The 18,870-nt window shown below is 45.1% G+C and overlaps 1 protein-coding gene across 1 annotated transcript in view; it reads left to right on the plus strand.

The window, feature by feature from the left end:
- ADGRG2 (adhesion G protein-coupled receptor G2) overlaps positions 1 to 18,870 on the plus strand; it is a 106,247-nt gene that overhangs the window by 45,174 nt on the left and 42,203 nt on the right. Inside the window, exons 6-8 of the mRNA XM_025201119.1 lie at positions 6,545 to 6,577; positions 16,117 to 16,149; positions 17,834 to 17,878. Coding sequence (XP_025056904.1) covers positions 6,545 to 6,577; positions 16,117 to 16,149; positions 17,834 to 17,878 — 111 coding nt within the window. The remainder of the gene's footprint in view (positions 1 to 6,544; positions 6,578 to 16,116; positions 16,150 to 17,833; positions 17,879 to 18,870) is intronic.

Consider the following 18,870-nt stretch of genomic DNA (forward strand, 5'->3'; position numbering starts at 1 on the left):
AAAGAAAAAAGAGAAACAAAAGAAAAAGAAGAGCGAAAAAGAGAAAAAAGAGAAAAAGCAAAGAGAAAGAGTAGGAGAGAAAAAAGAGAAGAGAGAAAAAAGAAGAGAGAGAAGAGAAAGAGTATAAGAGAGACAAGAGAAAAAAAAGAGAAGAGAGAAGAGAAGAAAAGGAAAATGAGAGACAGAGAAAGAAAGAGAAGGGGGGGGGAAAGGAAAAATAAGGGTGTGTTCCTCACTCCCCATGTCTTCCACTACCAGCTGTGGCCGTGCATGGGTCCACTGGTTCAGTGCAATGTCCAGTGGAGGGAGGCAGTGACACCCCAGCAGTAGCTGCCAGGGCTGGGGCGCTCAGGCCTCCTCAACAGTCCTGGAGTGGGGGGAGCCTGGGCCCAGGGCTGGGAGGGAGGGCCTGGCTGGAATGGGGGCAGTGCTGGGGTGCCAAATGCTGGGGCCAGGCACCCAGGGCAGAGTCTGGGCAGTGTGGGGAGAAGCAGGCATGGGGGGAGGTGCCATGGGCAGGTTGGCCTAACTGGACCCTTGGGAAAGTGGCAGGGGGGGGGGGGGAAAGTGGCAGCTGGAGGAGGGTGGGGGCTGGGCGGGAAGTGGGGGTTGCCCCGGGGCTCCACAGACTTGGGCCACAGTGGGCAGGTGAGGGTGCCCAGCAGTACCCAAGGTGGGACCCAGCCTGGCCTGGCTTGGCCTGCACCATTCCGCAGGGATGGGCTGCAGGCAGCCACCCTGCCCACAAGGGGATGCTTCCTGGCCAGGGCAGAACACTGGGCTCAGGGGGCTCCCAGCTCTGCGCTTGGCTTCCTTGAGCACCAGGCACAGTGTGAGTGGGGTGGACCCACCCCTTGTGCAAGGGCTCATATGCAGGAGCCTCCCAGGCCTTGGGAACAGCTGTAGTGAGCAGCACTCAGGGCTGAGCCAGTTGGGAGCCTCTAGCACAGCGGCCCTCTGCAGCATCTACCGGCCCCTGGCCCCTGGAGGGGAGCTGCAGGTGGGTGAGGCCAGGGCCTGGACAGGCACTGCAGAAGGCCACTATGGTGGAGGTTTCCAGTGGGAGGGCAAGCCTTGGACCAAGTCAGAGTTTGGGCAGACAGACACCCTGTTCCACCTGGGCAGGGGTGACACAGGGTGGCGCTGAGCACCAGGGCCAGGCACTTGAGGCAGCAACTGGGCAGCATGAGGAGAAGCAGGCACAGGGAGAGGTGTTGGGGGTTGGGTGGCCTGGGAGGGCCCTTGGGAAGGCAGTAGCTGGAGGAGAGCAGGGGCTAGGTGGGAAATGAGGGTTGCCCCGGGGTTCTTCAGGTTTGAGCCACGGCAGGCGAGTAGACAGGGGTGCCCAGTGACACCCAATGTGGGGCCTGGCCTGCGAGGGGATGCTGCCTGGCCAGGGTGGGATGCTGAGCTCAGGGGGCTCTGGGCTCATGGGGCTCCCAGCTCTGGGCTCAGCCTCCCTGTGTGCTGGGTATAGTGCAAGCGGGGCAAAGCCATCCCCGGTGCAAGGGCCTGGCTGCAGGTGCCCCCTGGGCTCTGGAAACAGCCACCGTGTGGAGCACCCAGGTTGAGCCATCTGAGAGCCTCCAGTGCACCAGGCCTCCACAGCACCTGCCCAGGCCCTGACCTCACCCACTCATGGCTCCCCTGCAGGGTTTGGTCTGGGCTGGGCTGGAAGGCGCAGCCCAGGGACAGGGAGCAGGGTCAGCAGAATGCAGAGAGTCCCTGCCTGTGTTCTCCTGACTCTGCCCTGGTGCTTGCCATGGCACTGGGACCTGTGACTACTCTGCAGAGCCCAGAGCAGCAACTTAAAAAAAAATTTTTTAAACAATTTTCTTGCACACCTCCTGGCATGCCAAAAAAAATGTCTCTGCATGCCACTAATTGACACGCGTGCCAGGGGTTGCCTATCCCTGATATAATTACTGGTGTAGAAACAAAGGCGGTTTGGTCTTTAGTTTAAAATATAGATGCCTTGATTGGGGGTTGAACTGAGTTTAGGCATGTAAGTGATCTATACATAGAATTGGGAGAGGTAGGTGCTCCACTGGGTAGCCAAAAGTAAAAGAGTCAGGAGACCAACAGAAGTATGAGTAAGAGAGAGCCTGACATAGCCTAGAGCAGGGCTGTTCACCTTCTCAGTGGTCAGGGACAGAACACCCTGGCTAAATACAGACACCAAAAAAAGCCTGAGGCTGAATCAGTTCAGTCTTTGCAGGTTATTCTAAGATGCATCGATTGAACTGATAAGCAAGTGAACAGACATTCACTTTTAATTCCGGAAATGCAGTCACATGCCTAGAGTGGCTCAGGCCAGGGGGCGCTAGAACATGCCTTCTTGCTCAGCTGGACCAGACAGCTTGGGCCAAGACTAGCCTGCCCTCCCTTTGATGGGGAGCTTGTTGGGGGTGCAAAGTATCCTGGGATACTGAAGGACTGTGAGTTAACTGGAGTAGTTGGAAAAAAGTTCTAATAAGCTCCGGGGAGACTCATGCATGGCCTCAGGTTCACCCTCAGTCCTCTGCACTGTGCTGCTCTGCCCCTTCCTCATAGTTTCATAGTTTCATAGTAGTTAGGGGTCAGAAGGGATCTGAATAGATCATCTAGTCTAACCCCCCACCACTGGTGGGAGCACACGCTGGGATCACATGACCCCAGACAGGTGTTCATCCAACCTCTTTTTTAATTTACCCAAGGTAGGAGCAAGGACTACTTCCCTAGGAAGTTGGTTCCAGATCCTAGCTACCCTGACAGTGAAATAGTGCCTCCTAATCTTTAACCTGACTCTATTCTCTAGCAGCTTCTGGCCATTGTTCCTCATCACCCCAGGTGCTGCTGGGGAGAATAGGGCTCTTCCTATTTGCTGCTGATCTCCCCTAACGAGTTTGTAGGCAGCCACCAAATCCCCCCTCAGCCTCCGCTTGCTGAGGCTGAACAGGTTCAGGTCCCTCAGCCTCTCCTCATAGGGCCTGCCCTTTTGCCCTCCAACCAAGTGAGTGGCCCTCCTCTGAACCCTCTCAAGGCAGGCCACATCCTTTTTAAAGTGTGATGGCCAGAACTGGATGCAGTACTCCAGTTGAGGCCAGACCAATGTCGTGTAGAGGGGGAGTACCACCTCTCTGGACCGGCTTGAGATGCATCTTTGGATGCACGACAATGTATGGTTGGCTTTGCTGGCTGCGGGCTGGCATTCGGCGCTCATGTTCATCTTGGAGTCAATAATGACTCCAAGACCCCTTTCCACCTCTGTTCTCACAAGGGGGGAGTTCCCCAGCTGGTATGTATGCTGTAGATTCCTTCTCCCCAGGTGCAGTACCCTGCATTTATCTACGTTGAACCCCATCCTATTACCATCTGCCCACTTCTTAAGTCTGTCCATGGAATGCATAAAGCAAAAGACAGAGGAAGGGGGGAGCCTGGAGACTCTGGCCTCCAGAGTCTTAACCCATCGTGGGTTTCATGTGACCTGCAGGCTGCCAGTTGGACAGCTCTAGCATTGGGCAGCCCCAGTATAGCTCCCCAAAGAGTAGGTAGTTTTGGCCCCTACCACCTGGGTTATGCCTGTTTTTGTGCCTGTTTTGTTTTGGTTTTCTTTTAATGAATGACTGTCTAATGTAAAATGAGTAAAGGATCTTGGGAAGGAGCCAGAAAGAACATGCCCTTGTAGCCTATTTGTTATAGATCTCCCCCAGGAGAAGGGAGATCCTGGGTTACATGCATGCTTCAAGGCCAGAGTTTTTGGTGCCTAAGTGATGCTGAAGTGCAAAATGGAGGCACTAACAAACTTAGGCACCCAATGAATTTTGTTGAGCAGGGTGAGATTGTTCTTTGTTACTTATTAGCGCGAAGCTTCAGTCACTGATTCGATTCAGAGGAGATTTGGCCCAATTCAGCGGCTGAATCTCTGAATCCGAATTGAATCGGGAGACCCATTAAAAAGTCCGAATTGAATCTGAAGACTCTGAATTGATTCGGAAAAGATTCAAAGAGATTCAGATCAGCTGGGGAGAGGTAGGCATGGACAGGCAGCTGCAGGTTCTCCTGCGACTCCTCTGGCTGTACCTACCTCTCCGTGGGCTGGGGAGCCACAGGACAAGCCCCCATGGCTGTACTGCCTGGCCCACCCCCCCGCCTCTCCAGACTTAAAAAAAAAAAAAAAGGCCCCACACTCACCAGCTGTAACAGCTGTGATCAGGGCCTCTGAGGGCTTGTGGCAGAGCTCACCCGCATAACGCGGGGCAGTGGGGATCACCCCCCTGCTGGCACCCGTGCAGCAGCTGCCCTATGGCATGGGTGTGGTGTGGCTCGGCAGGGTGCTGCGTGCTGTCTGGGAGCTGGGGCCACTGGGGCTGAGTGAGGCCACCAGGGCTGAGTGGTGCCAGGCTCCAGGTGACTGCTGGATCCAACCTAGCTCTGGGACAGTGCGCAGCATCCTGCTGAGCCACGCTACACCCACGCAATGTGAAAGCTGCTGTGCAGGGGCCAAGCAGGGCGGGGGAATCGCACTGACCCGTGCTGCGTAGGGGGGCTTTGCCATGAGCCCCCAGAGGCTCTGATAACCATTGCTACAGCCAGTGAGTGCAGGGCTTTTATTTATTTATTTTTTTAAGTGCCAGGAGGCTGGGGCTGAGTGGGGCGTGGGGCTGGGCAGGACAGCCATGGGGGCTTATCCTGCAGCTCCCCCCACCGGGGCAGAGGCAGGCACAGTCAGAGGGGGGCACCATGGGAGTACACCCTATGGCTGCCTGGCCCCAGCCTCCTGGCACTTAAAAAAAAAAAATGGTTCTCATTCATAGGTTGTAGTAGTGGCAATCAGGGCCTCTGGGGGCTTGGGGAAGAGCCCCCCGTGCAGCGGGGTGTAGTAGGAATTGCTCCTCCGCTTGGCACCTGCATGGCAGCTGTCACATTGTGCGGGTGCAGCACAGCTTGCCAGGGCACCACGCACTGTCTGGGAGCTGGGGCGGCTCCACCTATCAGCTAGAGCCCGGCAGCACTCAGCCCTAGCAGCCCCACCTCCCAGACAGCACACAGTGCCCTGCCGAGCCACACTGCACCTGCGCCATGTGGCAGCTTCTGCATGGGTGCCAGGCAGAGCAGGGGGCAATCCCCACTGCCCTGTGTAACATGGTGGGGGCTCTGCCATGAGCCGCCAGAGGTCCTGATCGTTGGTGCTGCATCCAGTGAGTGCGGGGCTTTTTTTTTTTTTTAAAGTGCTGGGAGGCTGGGGCCGGGCAGGAGATGGGGCCAGGCAGAGGAGCCATGGGGGGCTTCTCCTGTGCCTCTCCTCAGCTGATCCGAATCTCCGAATCAGCGCTGCATCAACCAAATCTAATGGGGACAGTGATTCGAGTTACCGAATCAAATCACTGTCCTCCCAATTGGCCAAATCCAAATTGAATACTTCCCTATTCGCACAGGTCTATTATTTATGTGTGTAAATGCCACGTATGTTTTGTGTAAATAGGCCCTAAGGTCAAACTCAGTCATGCTCACAGTGCCTAATATCCCTAAAAGGACAAGGACCCCACTGTGTAGAAACTATTTAGCAGGGCAGGTTATATGGATGGATCAGGATTAAAGGAAAAATTTACTGAAGAGTCCTTTACCTCCAGATCCCTGGTTCCCACGTGATTCAGTTGTGTCACTGACATGTAACTGCTGTGTTCTGCTATGAACTTAATCCTGGATAATTAAATACCTCAAGATTCTTCAAATAACTGTGATTGACAACCTGTTTGTGAGCCTCAGAGGCCAAATACTGAACTGGAAAGGAGACTGAACAAGTTCTGACATACTCCAAACAAACACGGCACGGCATCTGTTCTGAGAACAAATGGAGGTCCTCATTTATCATGGTTGGCTCAAGTATTAAATGAATGTAAAAGAAGAACTCACCATTTTTGCATCTGTTGTGGATAGGAACCGATCCTCGTTAGTACACAAATGAGAGAGAACTTGGGCATACCTTATGAGCCATTCTACACAAGACGATACTGTGCAGTCATTACTGCACATTCATTTATTTCTTGTACAGTATTAGCAAGTACTATATAAATGTGCAGTAACTGGAGTTACTGTGCAGTAGCCCCAGCAAATGTCTTTTAGGTGACACTACTAATACTGCACAGTAGCATGTTAGCACTGTCTGTGCTGTGACATGCTGCACAGTCAGCGTCTTCTGTAGCCATGCCCACTATGTATTAAGTTAACACAGCTCAAGTGTTTGCTGATTTTAGGATAGGCCTTGATTTCAGATTTCACAGGATATACAATTTAAAAGAATATTTTACCCATCTGTAATAACAGTTCAATGTATAAGTAAATACTGAAGCCTCTCTAGTTGATGGTAGAAGCCATCTCTTTTTGCATACTCCTTTGTATTTTATAGAAGAGTGCACAGTAACATCCTATTACCATCCAAAGGAGAAAAAATGCATACAAAAAATGCTATCCAACTTGAAGTGTCACATGAAATGGTTAGCTAAAGGAACCTATCATTTCTCTGAATCTCAAATTAAGATTATGTTGTTAACTTTCCTTTCAGCCAGAACTTTAAGATCCAAGGCAAACCAAACAGGTATGTGCTTATCTTTGCCTACGTGTGTGCATGCACGTTCTTTAGAGATATCCTGGAAAACATATAGAATATTTTTCTTATTTGTCATAATCCTTATATATAAAGAATGTTGGGATTGCCCCTCCTCTTTCTTAAATCAGTTTGAACTTTATTGTCTTCAATGTAGTTTTATACTGGTATGAAAGGGAAATCAAGCCACAGATTTATAATAATGAAAAATAGACAACAATAGAAAATCTCTCCAGCAACATGACTCCTCTAGAGTGAGCCAAGGACAACTACAGGGCAAAGCAAACATTCTCTGTGATCTAAAGACTTTCAGATGTGGTGCATGATGGAGTAGGAGTGTATGTGTTTCATTGCAAGCTTTGAGGGGTGGATTTCTTTGTTGCTCTCAATTTTAGGTTTTAGTGCCAAAGGATCTGTCATGCACTTGTGTATTTAATTAAAAGCCACAAAGAACTAGAGTTAGAACTGTTTTGGATATAATTCAAGTAGAAATCTGACTAACTGGTTTAATCTGTAGTTTATGGGAAACTGCCACAAATGTATTTTAATTAAACAAAGGTATAAATGTAATTAAAACAAAAGTTAAAGACAACTAAAATATATATTAATGTAATAAGCCATAGAACTTGACCTGCCAAGTTCATTGACTCTATTTAACGTGAACACAGAAGAAAAAAATATTCAAGACTCTGGGCATATGAATATATCTTTTTTATACAAAAAAAAGTTCTTTCCAGCCCATGACATCTTTTACAATGCTATTAGGTTGAATGTGTCAAAAGTTCTTTTAGTAATATCACGATGTTCCCAATAAGTGGTATCAGATTTGATGGATGAAAACAATGTTTGTTCCCCTGATGATAATACCTTTACAGCATTGACTTAGTTGTATAGACTGCTTCAAAGTTGTCCTTGATATCATGTGGTGTCACATCTGAGCTACACTGCCATCTGTATTCCACTATAAGGAAAGACATTTTAAACCTGTTTGTTGACAGCTCTTCACATTTCTGTATAATTTTCTTTTGTTTTCCATGTGTGGTGAAAGTATATTGTGCATTTTTCACATTTTAGCTAAAAGGGGTATTTGGAGGCATTATAGACAGTCATGCATCAGTTTTTGAAGATTCAGTGGTCACCTTTGCTTAAGGAAGTCACTGGGGGAGCTGTCACAATTTAAGATTTATTGGCAATAGAAGAGTGGTGGGTAGGCTTATTATTATTGACCACGCTATCTCAGTCTAATCTGTGTAATTTCTAAGTATAAAAGTACACTAAGGCTAATTTTTTCAAAAGAATGAGATTGCCAACAACTCCCATTCAGATACTTGTTCAGATTTTTTAAGTACTCAACTCTGTCAGTGGATGCTTAATCTTTTTAAAAAGTTGGTCACTTTTTTAGGCCCCTACATTTTTTTTTCCTTTTAGTTTTTCAATATTTCCAGCTGTGGGTATTGGAACATTTGAAAACCTGGCTCCAAAATTCTTAGAAAAAATTTTAGCAGGGCTTTCCTTGTTTATTTGCTGGGGAAAAAAAATTTAATCAAGTACCTCAGTAGTTCCACAAGCAAGGGTTTAATCACAGTTCTAATATTCTGATTTATTTAGCTTATGTTTCAACTTTTTATTTTTTAAACTTTATGTTTTTCAATGTTATAGCTTCACTAGAAACTAAAAATACTTCAGGAGACAATTGTTTTACATGCATGCAAACACACACTAGTATTAGATACAAGTTCAGACTGATATAAAAAAGTCAAACCTCTTTATATTCAGTAGAACTGTGCAGTTTTTAAACCAGAGCTGAATTTTCTCAGTACACTACTTTTCCGTAAAAATCTTCATTATCTTAGTTATTCATTTACTCCATAGTCAAGGTTTCATTGGTGGAAATTTAAGAATATTACAAAGTTTTCTTTGTTCATCTCAAAAAAAACAGACTTCAGGTTGAGCCAGAATGTTAAAATATTTAGGTAAGGCAAAACAGACTAATATAGTTGTTTATATAGGTATTTTTGTTTGTTGTATTTTTCCCTTGACTATTTGTAGGAATAACTAATATATTTAAGTTTTATCTCTAAATTTCTTAACCTTGTTTGGAAAGATTATCTGCTAGGCGGGTTTCTTCTGTGAGGAAATTTTCCATCTTAGCTGTATTTTATAATTGCTGCTTTTTAGTTATAATATAGTATCTAACAGTAATGGAATTTGAAGGAACAGATGGTTGAATATTCATAAAAAAAATGTGGGCAACACAATCTGAATTCTTTTTATAACCCTAAGGATTGTCTGGGTATTCAGGTGCTATTAGAGTAAAGATTTTGTATATCTCTCTTACGTGGAGCTGGAGTTCTGATAAAATATTTCTAGCGGGCAGATATTGCCCTCTTCTGGCAAATGCTCTCACCTACCAGTATTGATTGGTAAGATTGACTTGACTTTTAGATAGTTGCATTTATTTAGATAAAAACATAGCCAAACATGTTAATACTTATGTCAATCTTTTCTCTATATCAAATTCTAAAATACACCAATAAGCCCAACTCCATAAATGTCTGTATTTTGATTATATAAATACATTATAGAAAATGGATTTTTTTTCTGTCCCCAAGTCAATTCAGTATCTGTAACTATTCACATCAAACAAAATGCTGTAGTGAAGACCAAAAAGTACTTTCCATTTAGTGTCCCATATTTTGATTACTTATAATTGTTAAAGGAAACCATAAGTAGTCCTAACAATCCATAAGGATTGTTATTATGGAAGGGACAGATATGTCTAGCTCTTATTCAAATGAATACAAAGTAGTAGGATATATACTGTATCTATTCAAATTCAGCCTGGAGGGGGAAAATGGCTTCATCTTGGATTTGAGTAAGGGAAGGGAGGGTACAGGCAGCTGCTGCAGCTCTGGCTCTGACCCTGGTTCAGACTTGGTTCTGCATCCCCCACTGCCTCTGTCCTTTCGCTGCCTGCTTCCCCCATTCCTCTTCCTCCACCCCTCTTCCCCACACTGCCCCTGTCCCCTTACTCCCACTTACTTCCAGTTGCCATATCAGCTCCACTCTGGCCTGGGCGTGGTAGCAATAATGGCTGTGTGCTCCCCCACTCCCTAATCTGCTGTCCTGCCACTGCCTCCCTCCCTGCCACTGTTTTTCCAGCTGCACTGGTAGGGGAATGTAAATAAACCCTCCAATAATTAGATTCTATACATGAAAAATAGAACAAAATTTTCCATGTACAGAATCTATTTGTTAGGGGTTGTCTTAAATTCTAAGTCATCTTGGATTCAGGCGAATACAGTACTATTTGAAAGATTTTAATGCATAATGCAAGTAAATACATTTCCAAAATAATATAAGTTTTGAAAGAGAATTTCTGCCTCAGAATCATAGAAAATTAGGTTTGGAAGGGACCTCTAGTCCAACCCCTTGCTCAAAGCAGGACATCCCCAATTATATCATCCCCAATCAGTTTTGGGTGCCACACTTCAAGAAGGATGTTGATATACTCGAGAAGGTCCAGAGGAGGGCCACTCGTATGGTTAGGGGCTTACAGGACAAGCCCTTTGAGGAGAAACTGAGGGACCTGGACCTCTTCAGCCTCTGCAAGAGAAGGCTGAGAGGTGATCTTGTGGCCACCTACAAATTCATTAGGAGGACACAGCAAGGGATCGGAGATTCTCTGTTCACCAGGACGCCTCTTGGGGTAACAAGGAACAATGGTCACAAACTGACAGAGAGCAGATTTAGACTAGATATCAGGAAAAAGTCTTCATGGTGAGGGTGGCCAAAAATTTGGAATGGGCTTCCAAGGGAGGTGGTGCTCTCCCCTACCTTGGGGGTCTTTAAGAGAAGGCTGGATAGGCATCAGGCTGGGGTCATCTGAAAAGAATCACTTCCCTCATTCTGCTGGTAGTGCTCCTATTATGCAATTAAATATGCTGTTAGCCTTCTTGGCAACAAGCGCACTGCTGACTCATATTCAGCTTATTGTCCACTGTAACCCCCAGGTCCTTTTTCACAGAACTGCTGTTTAACCAGTTGGTCCCTATCCTGTACTGGTGCGTGGGATTGTTCGGTCCTAAGTGTAAGACTTTGCACTTGTCCTTATTGAACTTCATTATATTTCCTTTGGTCCAGTCCTCCAATTTCTCATGGTCTCTTGGAATCCTAGCCCTACTCTCCAGCGTATCTACTACTTTTCCCAGTGTGGTGTCATCTGCAAACCTGTTGAGGGTGCACTCCATCCTGTGTTTCAGGTTGTTGATGAAGATATTGAACAAAACCTGCCCCAGAACCAACCACTGGGCACTCTACTTGATACTAGCTGCTAATTAGACATTGAGCCATTGATTACCTGCCTTTGAGCCTGAGAATCCAGCCAACTTCTTATCCGCCATTTAGTCCATTCATGCAACTCGTACTTCCTTAGGTTTCATAGATTTCATAGACATTAGGGCTGGAAGGGACCTCGGAAGATCATCAAGTCCAGCCCCCTGCCCAAAGGGCAGGAAGTCAGCTGGGGTCATAGGATCCCAGCAAGATGAGCACCCAGTTTGCTCTTTTCAATGAAGGCGCTTGAACCACCTCCGGTGGCAGGCTGTTCCAGACCTTGGGGGCTCGGACAGTAAAGAAGTTCTTCCTTATGTCCAGCCTGAAACGATCTTGAAGTCGTTTGTGACCATTTGACCTCGTCATCCCTTGGGGCGCTCTGGTGAGCAAATGTTCCCCCAGATGCTGGTGGTCACCCCTGATAAACTTGTAGGTGGCCATCAGATCACCCCTGAGCCTGCGCTTTTTCAGGCTAAAGAGCCTCAGGGCTCTCAGCCTGTCATCGTAGGGTCTGCTTCCCCGACCTCTGATCATGTGCGTGGGTCTTCTCTGGACTCTCTCAAGCTTCTCCACATCCTTTTTGAATTGTGGAGCCCAAAACTGGACGCAGTACTCCAGCTGCGGCCTCACTAAGGCCGAGTACAAGGGGAGAATGACGTCCCGGGATTTGCTTGAGAAGCATCTATGGAAGCAAGCCAGCGTTTTGGTCGCTTTACTAGCCGCAGCATCGCACTGGTTGCTTGAAAGAATGTTGTAGGAGACCATATCAAAACCCTTGCTAAAGTCAAGGGGTGTTAGTTGTAGCCATGCTAGCCTAAGAACATAGGCAGGCAAGGTTTTTTGGGTAGATGTGATATCTTTTATTAGACCAACTAAATAGTTCGAAAAAAGTTCTTTGCTATCTTTTGGGCACAAACACCCTTCCTCAGGCATTGGGAGACTCCACTACTGTTATGAGTTCTCCAAGGTAGGAAAGAAGCTAAAGTAAACAAGAAGTCTGTGAAGATGCAAATGAGTGAAGGGTAGAGATACGAGTAGGGGGGAAGGGAGGGAAAAGTGGTCTAATAAAAGATATCATATCTACCCAAAGAACCTGCTTTGCTAAAGTCAAGGTATATGATGTCCACTACTTTCCCCGCATCCATGGAGCCAGTCATCTCATCATAGAAGGCAATCAGGTTGGTCAGGAATGATTTGCCCTTGGTGAATCTATGCTGACTATTTCTAATCCACCTTCTTCTCCAAGTGCTTAAAAAAAGTTTCTTTGAGGACCTGCTGCATGATTTTTCTGGGGACTGAGGTGAGGCTGACTGGTGTGTAGCTCCCTGAATCCGCCTTCTTCCCTTTCTTAAAGATGGGCACTATATTTTGCTCTTTTCCAGTCATCAGGGACCTCTCCCTATCTCCATGAGTTTCAAAGATAATGACCAGTCATGCTGCAATCACATCTGTCAACTCCTTCAGCACCCCTGGGAGTAATGTGTCCAGCCCCATGGACTTGTACACATCCAGCTTTTCTAAACAGTCCCTAATCTGTTCTTTCACCACTGTTGGCTGCTCATCTTCTCCCCAAACTGTGCTGCGAGGTGCAGTAGACTGGGAGCTGACCTTGCCTGTGAAGACTGAGGTGAAAAGGCATTGAGTACTTCAGCCTTTTCCACATCATCTGCCAGTAGGTTGTCTTCCCCATTCAGTAAGCGACCTGTACTTTCCCTGATCTTCCTCTTGTTGCTGATATACTTGTAGAAACCCTTCTTGTTATCCTCCATGTCCCTTGCTAGCTACAACTTTAATTGTGCTTTGGCCTTCCTGATTTCATCCCTACATGCCTGAGCAATATTCTTATACTCCTCCCCAGTTGTTTATCCAAGTTTCCACTTCTTGTAAGCTTCCTTTTTGTGTTTTAGTTCACTGAATAGTTCCCTGCTAAGTGAAGCTGGTCTTCTGCCATATTTGCCAATTTTTCTGCAGATCAGGATGGTTCATTCCTGCACCCTCAGTAATGTTTCTTTAAAATACAACCAGGTCTCCTGGACTCCTTTCCTCCTTAGATAGGCCTCCCAGGGGATTCTTCCCATCATCTGTTTCCCTTTTTGTCATGAAAGGGGTTTCTTGTGCCGTGGTGTGCAACTTTCTCTTCATTATTGTAACCAAATCCTTTTAAAAAAAACACCCCAATATCAATGACACCAATAACATGAAGGTAATCAACTCATCACTGTGTTCTGCAGAGTATGTTCTTCCATCTCTTCTGACATGTTAACAACCAGTTGTATTTGTCTCTTCAAAGTTGTCACCATTGTCATGTGGCATGTGTTGTGCTTCTCTCTCCTACACTGCGAGAAAATACTGTTAAATGTGCATTTATTTGCCTCCTTTTTTACTTGTCTTAGCAAAAAAAAGCTGCTCATATCACACTGGACAATCTTTTTTTATCTTATTTGCAGTTTGATTGTTTGTGTGGGATTGTGGCATCTTTGCTCAAGAGAGTCATCATATAGATATGGAAGCACTAATATGGTTCATAGTTGACTGGCAATAGAAGAATGAAGGAAAAAGTTATTGCTACTGACCATACTACTCTGTGACACATTAATCTTTGTTTTCAAGGAGTACAAAATATAAATCAAGAACACTTTTTGAAAATGTTGGTTGGTTACTAAGAGCTCCTATTCAGGTAGTTGGTTCAGATTTTCAGTAGTCATCTCTCATTGTTCTTAGTGTATATAAACAGGGTGAAGTTCTTTATCTTGCTGGCAGGAAGAAAAAGGTGATATAGGTGTGTCACAGATTCACCAAAGGAGTACTTGCTTGGAATCCCTAGTTTTATACAGCCCAGGTGTAGCTTCTAGAGAGTGTGAGGCCCCAGTTCCTTGGACCCTGAGGCCCAGGCATTTGGTTCTTGACCCGCTGGTTATCCTCTCAGAGAACTGCCTTATAACTTAGCCCCTGGGGAGGTATGTTAACCCCTGAGGAGGGATGGAGTCACAAAGTTAGTCACATGCAGAAAAGCAGGCAGCTTTTAAACAAAACAACATCTATCAGTGCATGGAAATACAGCGGATAAAGTCTTTTGGGTACCAAATCGTAGTTAACTTGCAGGTGGTCTGTCGTGTCAACAGCCCCAGCTGTTCTCTCTCTAGATTCTAAAGCAGCCAGGCAGATTCTCACAGGTCTGCCTTAAAACACAATTAACCTATTCTTTCCTAATGTATAAGCAAGTCAGGGAAACTGAGGCATGCAACATTATTGTAACAAACACATTTAACCCCTCCCCCCCCGCCCCCAAAGCACCATGTTCTGTCATGGGATGGGTATAGGACAATGGTTCTCTACTTCTTTAGAATCATGGCAAGGCACCCCTTGGAAAATACTAGCTCTTCATTTCCACTCATTTTTTGACTACAGAAAAAAATATATAGAACAATTCTTCTGTTGCAAAGAACTCAGAAAAACCACAACAGGTCAGAATGTTTTGGACCCTGTGGATTTCTGTTTGAAATGATTGGGTTCAGGATGTGAATCATATGTAGGTGTTTGCACACCTGACACTGCTTATTCTGTGACACCCCATGGCACCCTTAAAAGGATCTCATGGCACTTCTGGGTGCTGTAGCACTTTGGTTGAGAATCAATAGTATAGGGCATCCATGACCAAGAGGTTGCCTGAAAGTATCACTACGGGTGGGGGGAAGCACACCTCCTTACCCTGATTGTGGGTTGTATTTTTTCTCTTGTTTTCTCCAGTCACAATTGTCTGTCACTTCCAGCCAATAGCTGCTACCCCTAACCCACAGGGGACTAAGATTAGGACCAAGCTTTGTAATCTGTGAGTACGTCTACACATGCATTAATGTGCTTTAGGTAATGTGCATTAAATTTAGTACCTCTGGGCTCATATACATGTGCAGGGAGCTGGCTCCAAATCACTGGAAATCTACTGCATCTGAGCAGACTCAATTAATCGAGTCTGCTGGAGCACAGAAATAAACACATTCCAGCAGAATCTGGCATAATGTATATTAGTGTCCCCACACCGAAAAATGGTGGCAGGGCACTTTGAACTAAAGCTCGTTCAATGAACTTGAGTTCAAAGCACCCCACCACCATTTCTCAGCATGGGGGATGTTGATACACATGATGCTTGGGCATTTTTAGTTGAAAGCGCTGGCTAATTAAAGCACCACTCCACATCTCTCAGAACACTATAAATATACTATAAAATGCTTTCCATTTTGAGGTACTAGAAAAAGGTGCATTCACCTATTTTGATGCACATTAGCTAAAGAGCATGTTTTTGTGACACTTTATTGCACATTAAAATAGACTAATGCTCATGAAAGTGCATGTCTGGATGTGCCCTGTTATAAACATTGTACCAATCATATTCTTCTTCTTAGAGCTAGAAATAAATTTCCCTTTACCACTGGGTCTACTGAAGCAGGGTAGGTTTTTTCAGCTAGCCTACAGCAGATCAAAGACCAGGTTAGATATGTTAGCATGTCCTATTCAAGTGATTTCAACACAACGGTTGACTGTTCAGATAGTTATCCCAGAGCAGGGGGGCTGGTTCCCTAATATACTGAAATTGGAGGTCAACTTATGGAGAAGGCCCCTAAGGAGGAGGGAGAAGGTGTGGTTGGATTCCCTAAAGTTGCTCCCATAGAGAAAGAAGGGCTAAAAGGCCATAGATCCCCCATTAGTCCTTGCAAGTGGAGATGGTGATTAGGTGACGGCAATGGGCTGGGATTTGCTGTGAAAGTGGGAAAGCTGCTGTCAGACCTTCCCCAAAGTAGATGTGAAAGATCAATGGAAGAACAATGGTCACCTACACTATATGAATGCTGCTGGGTGGTATTCCTTAATTAACTAGTAATGTTAATCAGCACCTATTCCTCCTTCCTGTGCATCTATGACAGTCTGCCTACTTCTTTTAGGTTCCCAAGTTGGAATTCTCTCTCCTTGGAATTGAGATTTGAGTTGGAAAATGCGCCCCCAAACTCTTGGGGGGGGGGGAAGAGGAGGGGGGGGGGGGGAAATGAAAGTATTAATGTTGTTTCTCTTTTGTGGGTGGATTTTTTTCCCTTTCTTTTGTTATGGTTGATATATTTTTTATGTAGCTTATGTTTTCCCTTGTAATTTTTCTTTTTTTTTTCTTTTTACTATTATCTTTTTCTTTTCTTTTTTTTAATCAGATAGAAATTCAGAAGATACTACAGACTCTGCAGGTGAGAATTGTTTTGTACAAGTCTAAAATGTAGATGAGGGCCACATTCAGACCTGGTACAAGCAGAGAAAATAGTTCTGTATCTAGTGCTGCTTTGGCCTGAGTTAATTATTTTCATATCCTTAAAAATGTTGTTTATACTGGCTGCTTAGTGACTCCTCAGTTAATTTTTTTAAACAAATTAAATGTATTATGTAGTTAACAAAATAATTCCTTTTCCTTTTTTTAGTCAGAGCGTTGACAATGCTCCTATACCTTACAGCAAAGTGCCTATTTTTGTGCATTTTTTTCACTATTTTCATATTTAGATATTGTATATTTTTAAAGCGAATTCAGTGAGATGGCTAACACTGAAGCAATTTTTTAATGCCCAGAAGTCATTACACATATTTAAACTGTGTCCATCCCTTTGGTTTATTGGCACAGGTTTCGTGGTTTAAATAGGTTCAGTAATTGCCCAGAAAAGGGAGACCTACTGGAGACCTACCAATGTGATCTAAACACACAGACATAAAGCTGAATTTGAATTTAATATGAAGTAACTTTATGTAAATAAATTATAGCATATTTTAAAGGCAAACAAGAAAAAAGTTTAAATAGAAAACAAATAAACTCTTGAGAGAGAGTTAGTGATCAAAACAGATTTTTTTAATGAAATTATGTGTCTAACTGAAAACACTGTTTTCCTGCAGAAGCTACTACTGTCCCTGACTTCAAATTTCTCACAATCACAGATAAGGCTTTATACCAGAGCCAAGCTATATTTTGAATGCTGCAAAATGATCAATTTGCAAGCTTTGGAATTCTGTGTCCTTATATTTTGAAGATGGCTTCTTAAACTACAATATTTGGTATCATGTATTTGTTCAAACACTTAGAAAGCCCTGTGTACCTTCACTCACCCTTGACCATACTGGACATTTAATTGGTTTCAGTCTGGGTTAAAGCAGCTCACATCTCATAAGCAAATCACCTGGGATAGAGCCTCTTCAGCATGCTCCAGGGTGTTCCCTGCTACTCCTCACAAATATGTGGGTGGAGTCGTAGAGGCCACAAAATGAAGGGGACCCTGGTCACATCTGCTACTTGTTATAAGCATAAGGGCCTCCAGCATAAAGCATAAAATTTAATTTAGCTCTAGAAGCTGGCCCTTGTAGCCTTTCATACACGCTGGAAACTGGACACTGAACACAGGAAGCAACAGAAATTAACCGAGTCACAACCTCCTCCCCACAACAAACAATCTTTCCTAAATGATTTAGTTCCTAAAGCCCCATAGCACCCCCATCTAACAGCTGCACGGTTTTATGTCTTGGGCCTAGTGTATTGCATGGAACATATTCCATCCAACAAAAGTGAACAGAGTTACTTCAATGTTTCATAAAGAAAATTGACTAATAGTTATGGAAGAGAGATCCACTTTATGAGTATGGGTAATTTCAGACTGAATTCCCTTCAATTTCCTAATGATTCTGTTGGCATGGCAGTAGAAATGATGCATCTTTCTCTCCTTTTGAAGCTTAAGCGGTCTTGTTCATGGACAGGCTGGGATTGATTACCTTGTTCTGGTGAATACCCAGTTAACTCTCAATGGACTTAGGAAAAAATGTTGAGGGTGATTTTATGTTTAACTGACTAGAATTAACTTCATCTACCAAATTATGTTCAATTTTTATTCTCTACAGTGGATGCTGTAAAGTCTAATTTACCAGTTGCAACAACCATTGCTGGTAAGAAAATCTCTAGTACAATGATATATATTAGTTCTTGTAAGATAGGTGTCCTCTTTGGTGTGTATGAAACAGTACTGCATAAATGAGTTATTATATTTGAGCCTTCGATTGTTTACGTGTGGCAGGCCAGTAGGGGGCACTCCTGCATTGAGCCACCAACCTCACTGCGCCCGACCACCTTCCAGGCTCCGAGTGCCTCCCTGGGGGCACCTCGCGTCTGGCCGACCCCCTTCCTGGAGCACACCCACTAGTCTGGGGGTAACACTGCCACCACCCAGGGCTGGGCTTGATTCTGGCTCTGCGCACCCTGGGAAACACAGGCCTAGTAGCCCTTGAGGGTACTTGATTCACTTCAAGAACTTGGGATGCTTCCCTCAGTCAGAAGCACAAGTAGCGGTCTCCCTTAGTCAGCCGAACCAAGGAGACCCACAGGCATAATCTAGACTCACTCACAATAAGTCGCCCACGCTAGGTACAAAGGAGAAGTTTATTGGTTACAAGGGGTAGGGTTGGACTAGGGTACAGGGTAGAGCAATATCAGAGAAATCCCAGAGGAAACTCCCATGGCTGGGTAGCCTTTGATCATGCATCTGAGTTACTGCAAGCTATATATCTAGTTAAATCTCAGGTAACTTACTCACAAGTATCATCCAGAGGCAGGTGGAGATGCCCTCTGGAGGCAGGCAGTTCTTTGATCATGAGTTTTGAGAGAGAGAGCAAGTTTCAGATGGTTCAGCTCTTCTCTCTCTCTGAGTCTCCTTGTGGCTGCTGCCCCCTCCTGCTGGGCAGTCCTTAACTTATATAGCCCTTATGACCTCATTTACCTGGTCCAATGGAGGCCAGCACCTGTTGGCTGTGAGCCAACCAATTTGAAATGCATCACTAGTTGCTGGGCAGACTGGCAGTTCCTGGCTCCCCCGGGGGCCCAAGCCCCCCACCCAGGGATGTGATACCAGTCACGTAGGCAGAGGGAGCAGGTTTCCCTACTC

Source organism: Alligator sinensis, unplaced genomic scaffold (assembly GCF_000455745.1).
Source record: "Alligator sinensis unplaced genomic scaffold, ASM45574v1 scaffold583_1, whole genome shotgun sequence".
NCBI lineage: Eukaryota > Metazoa > Chordata > Crocodylia > Alligatoridae > Alligator > Alligator sinensis.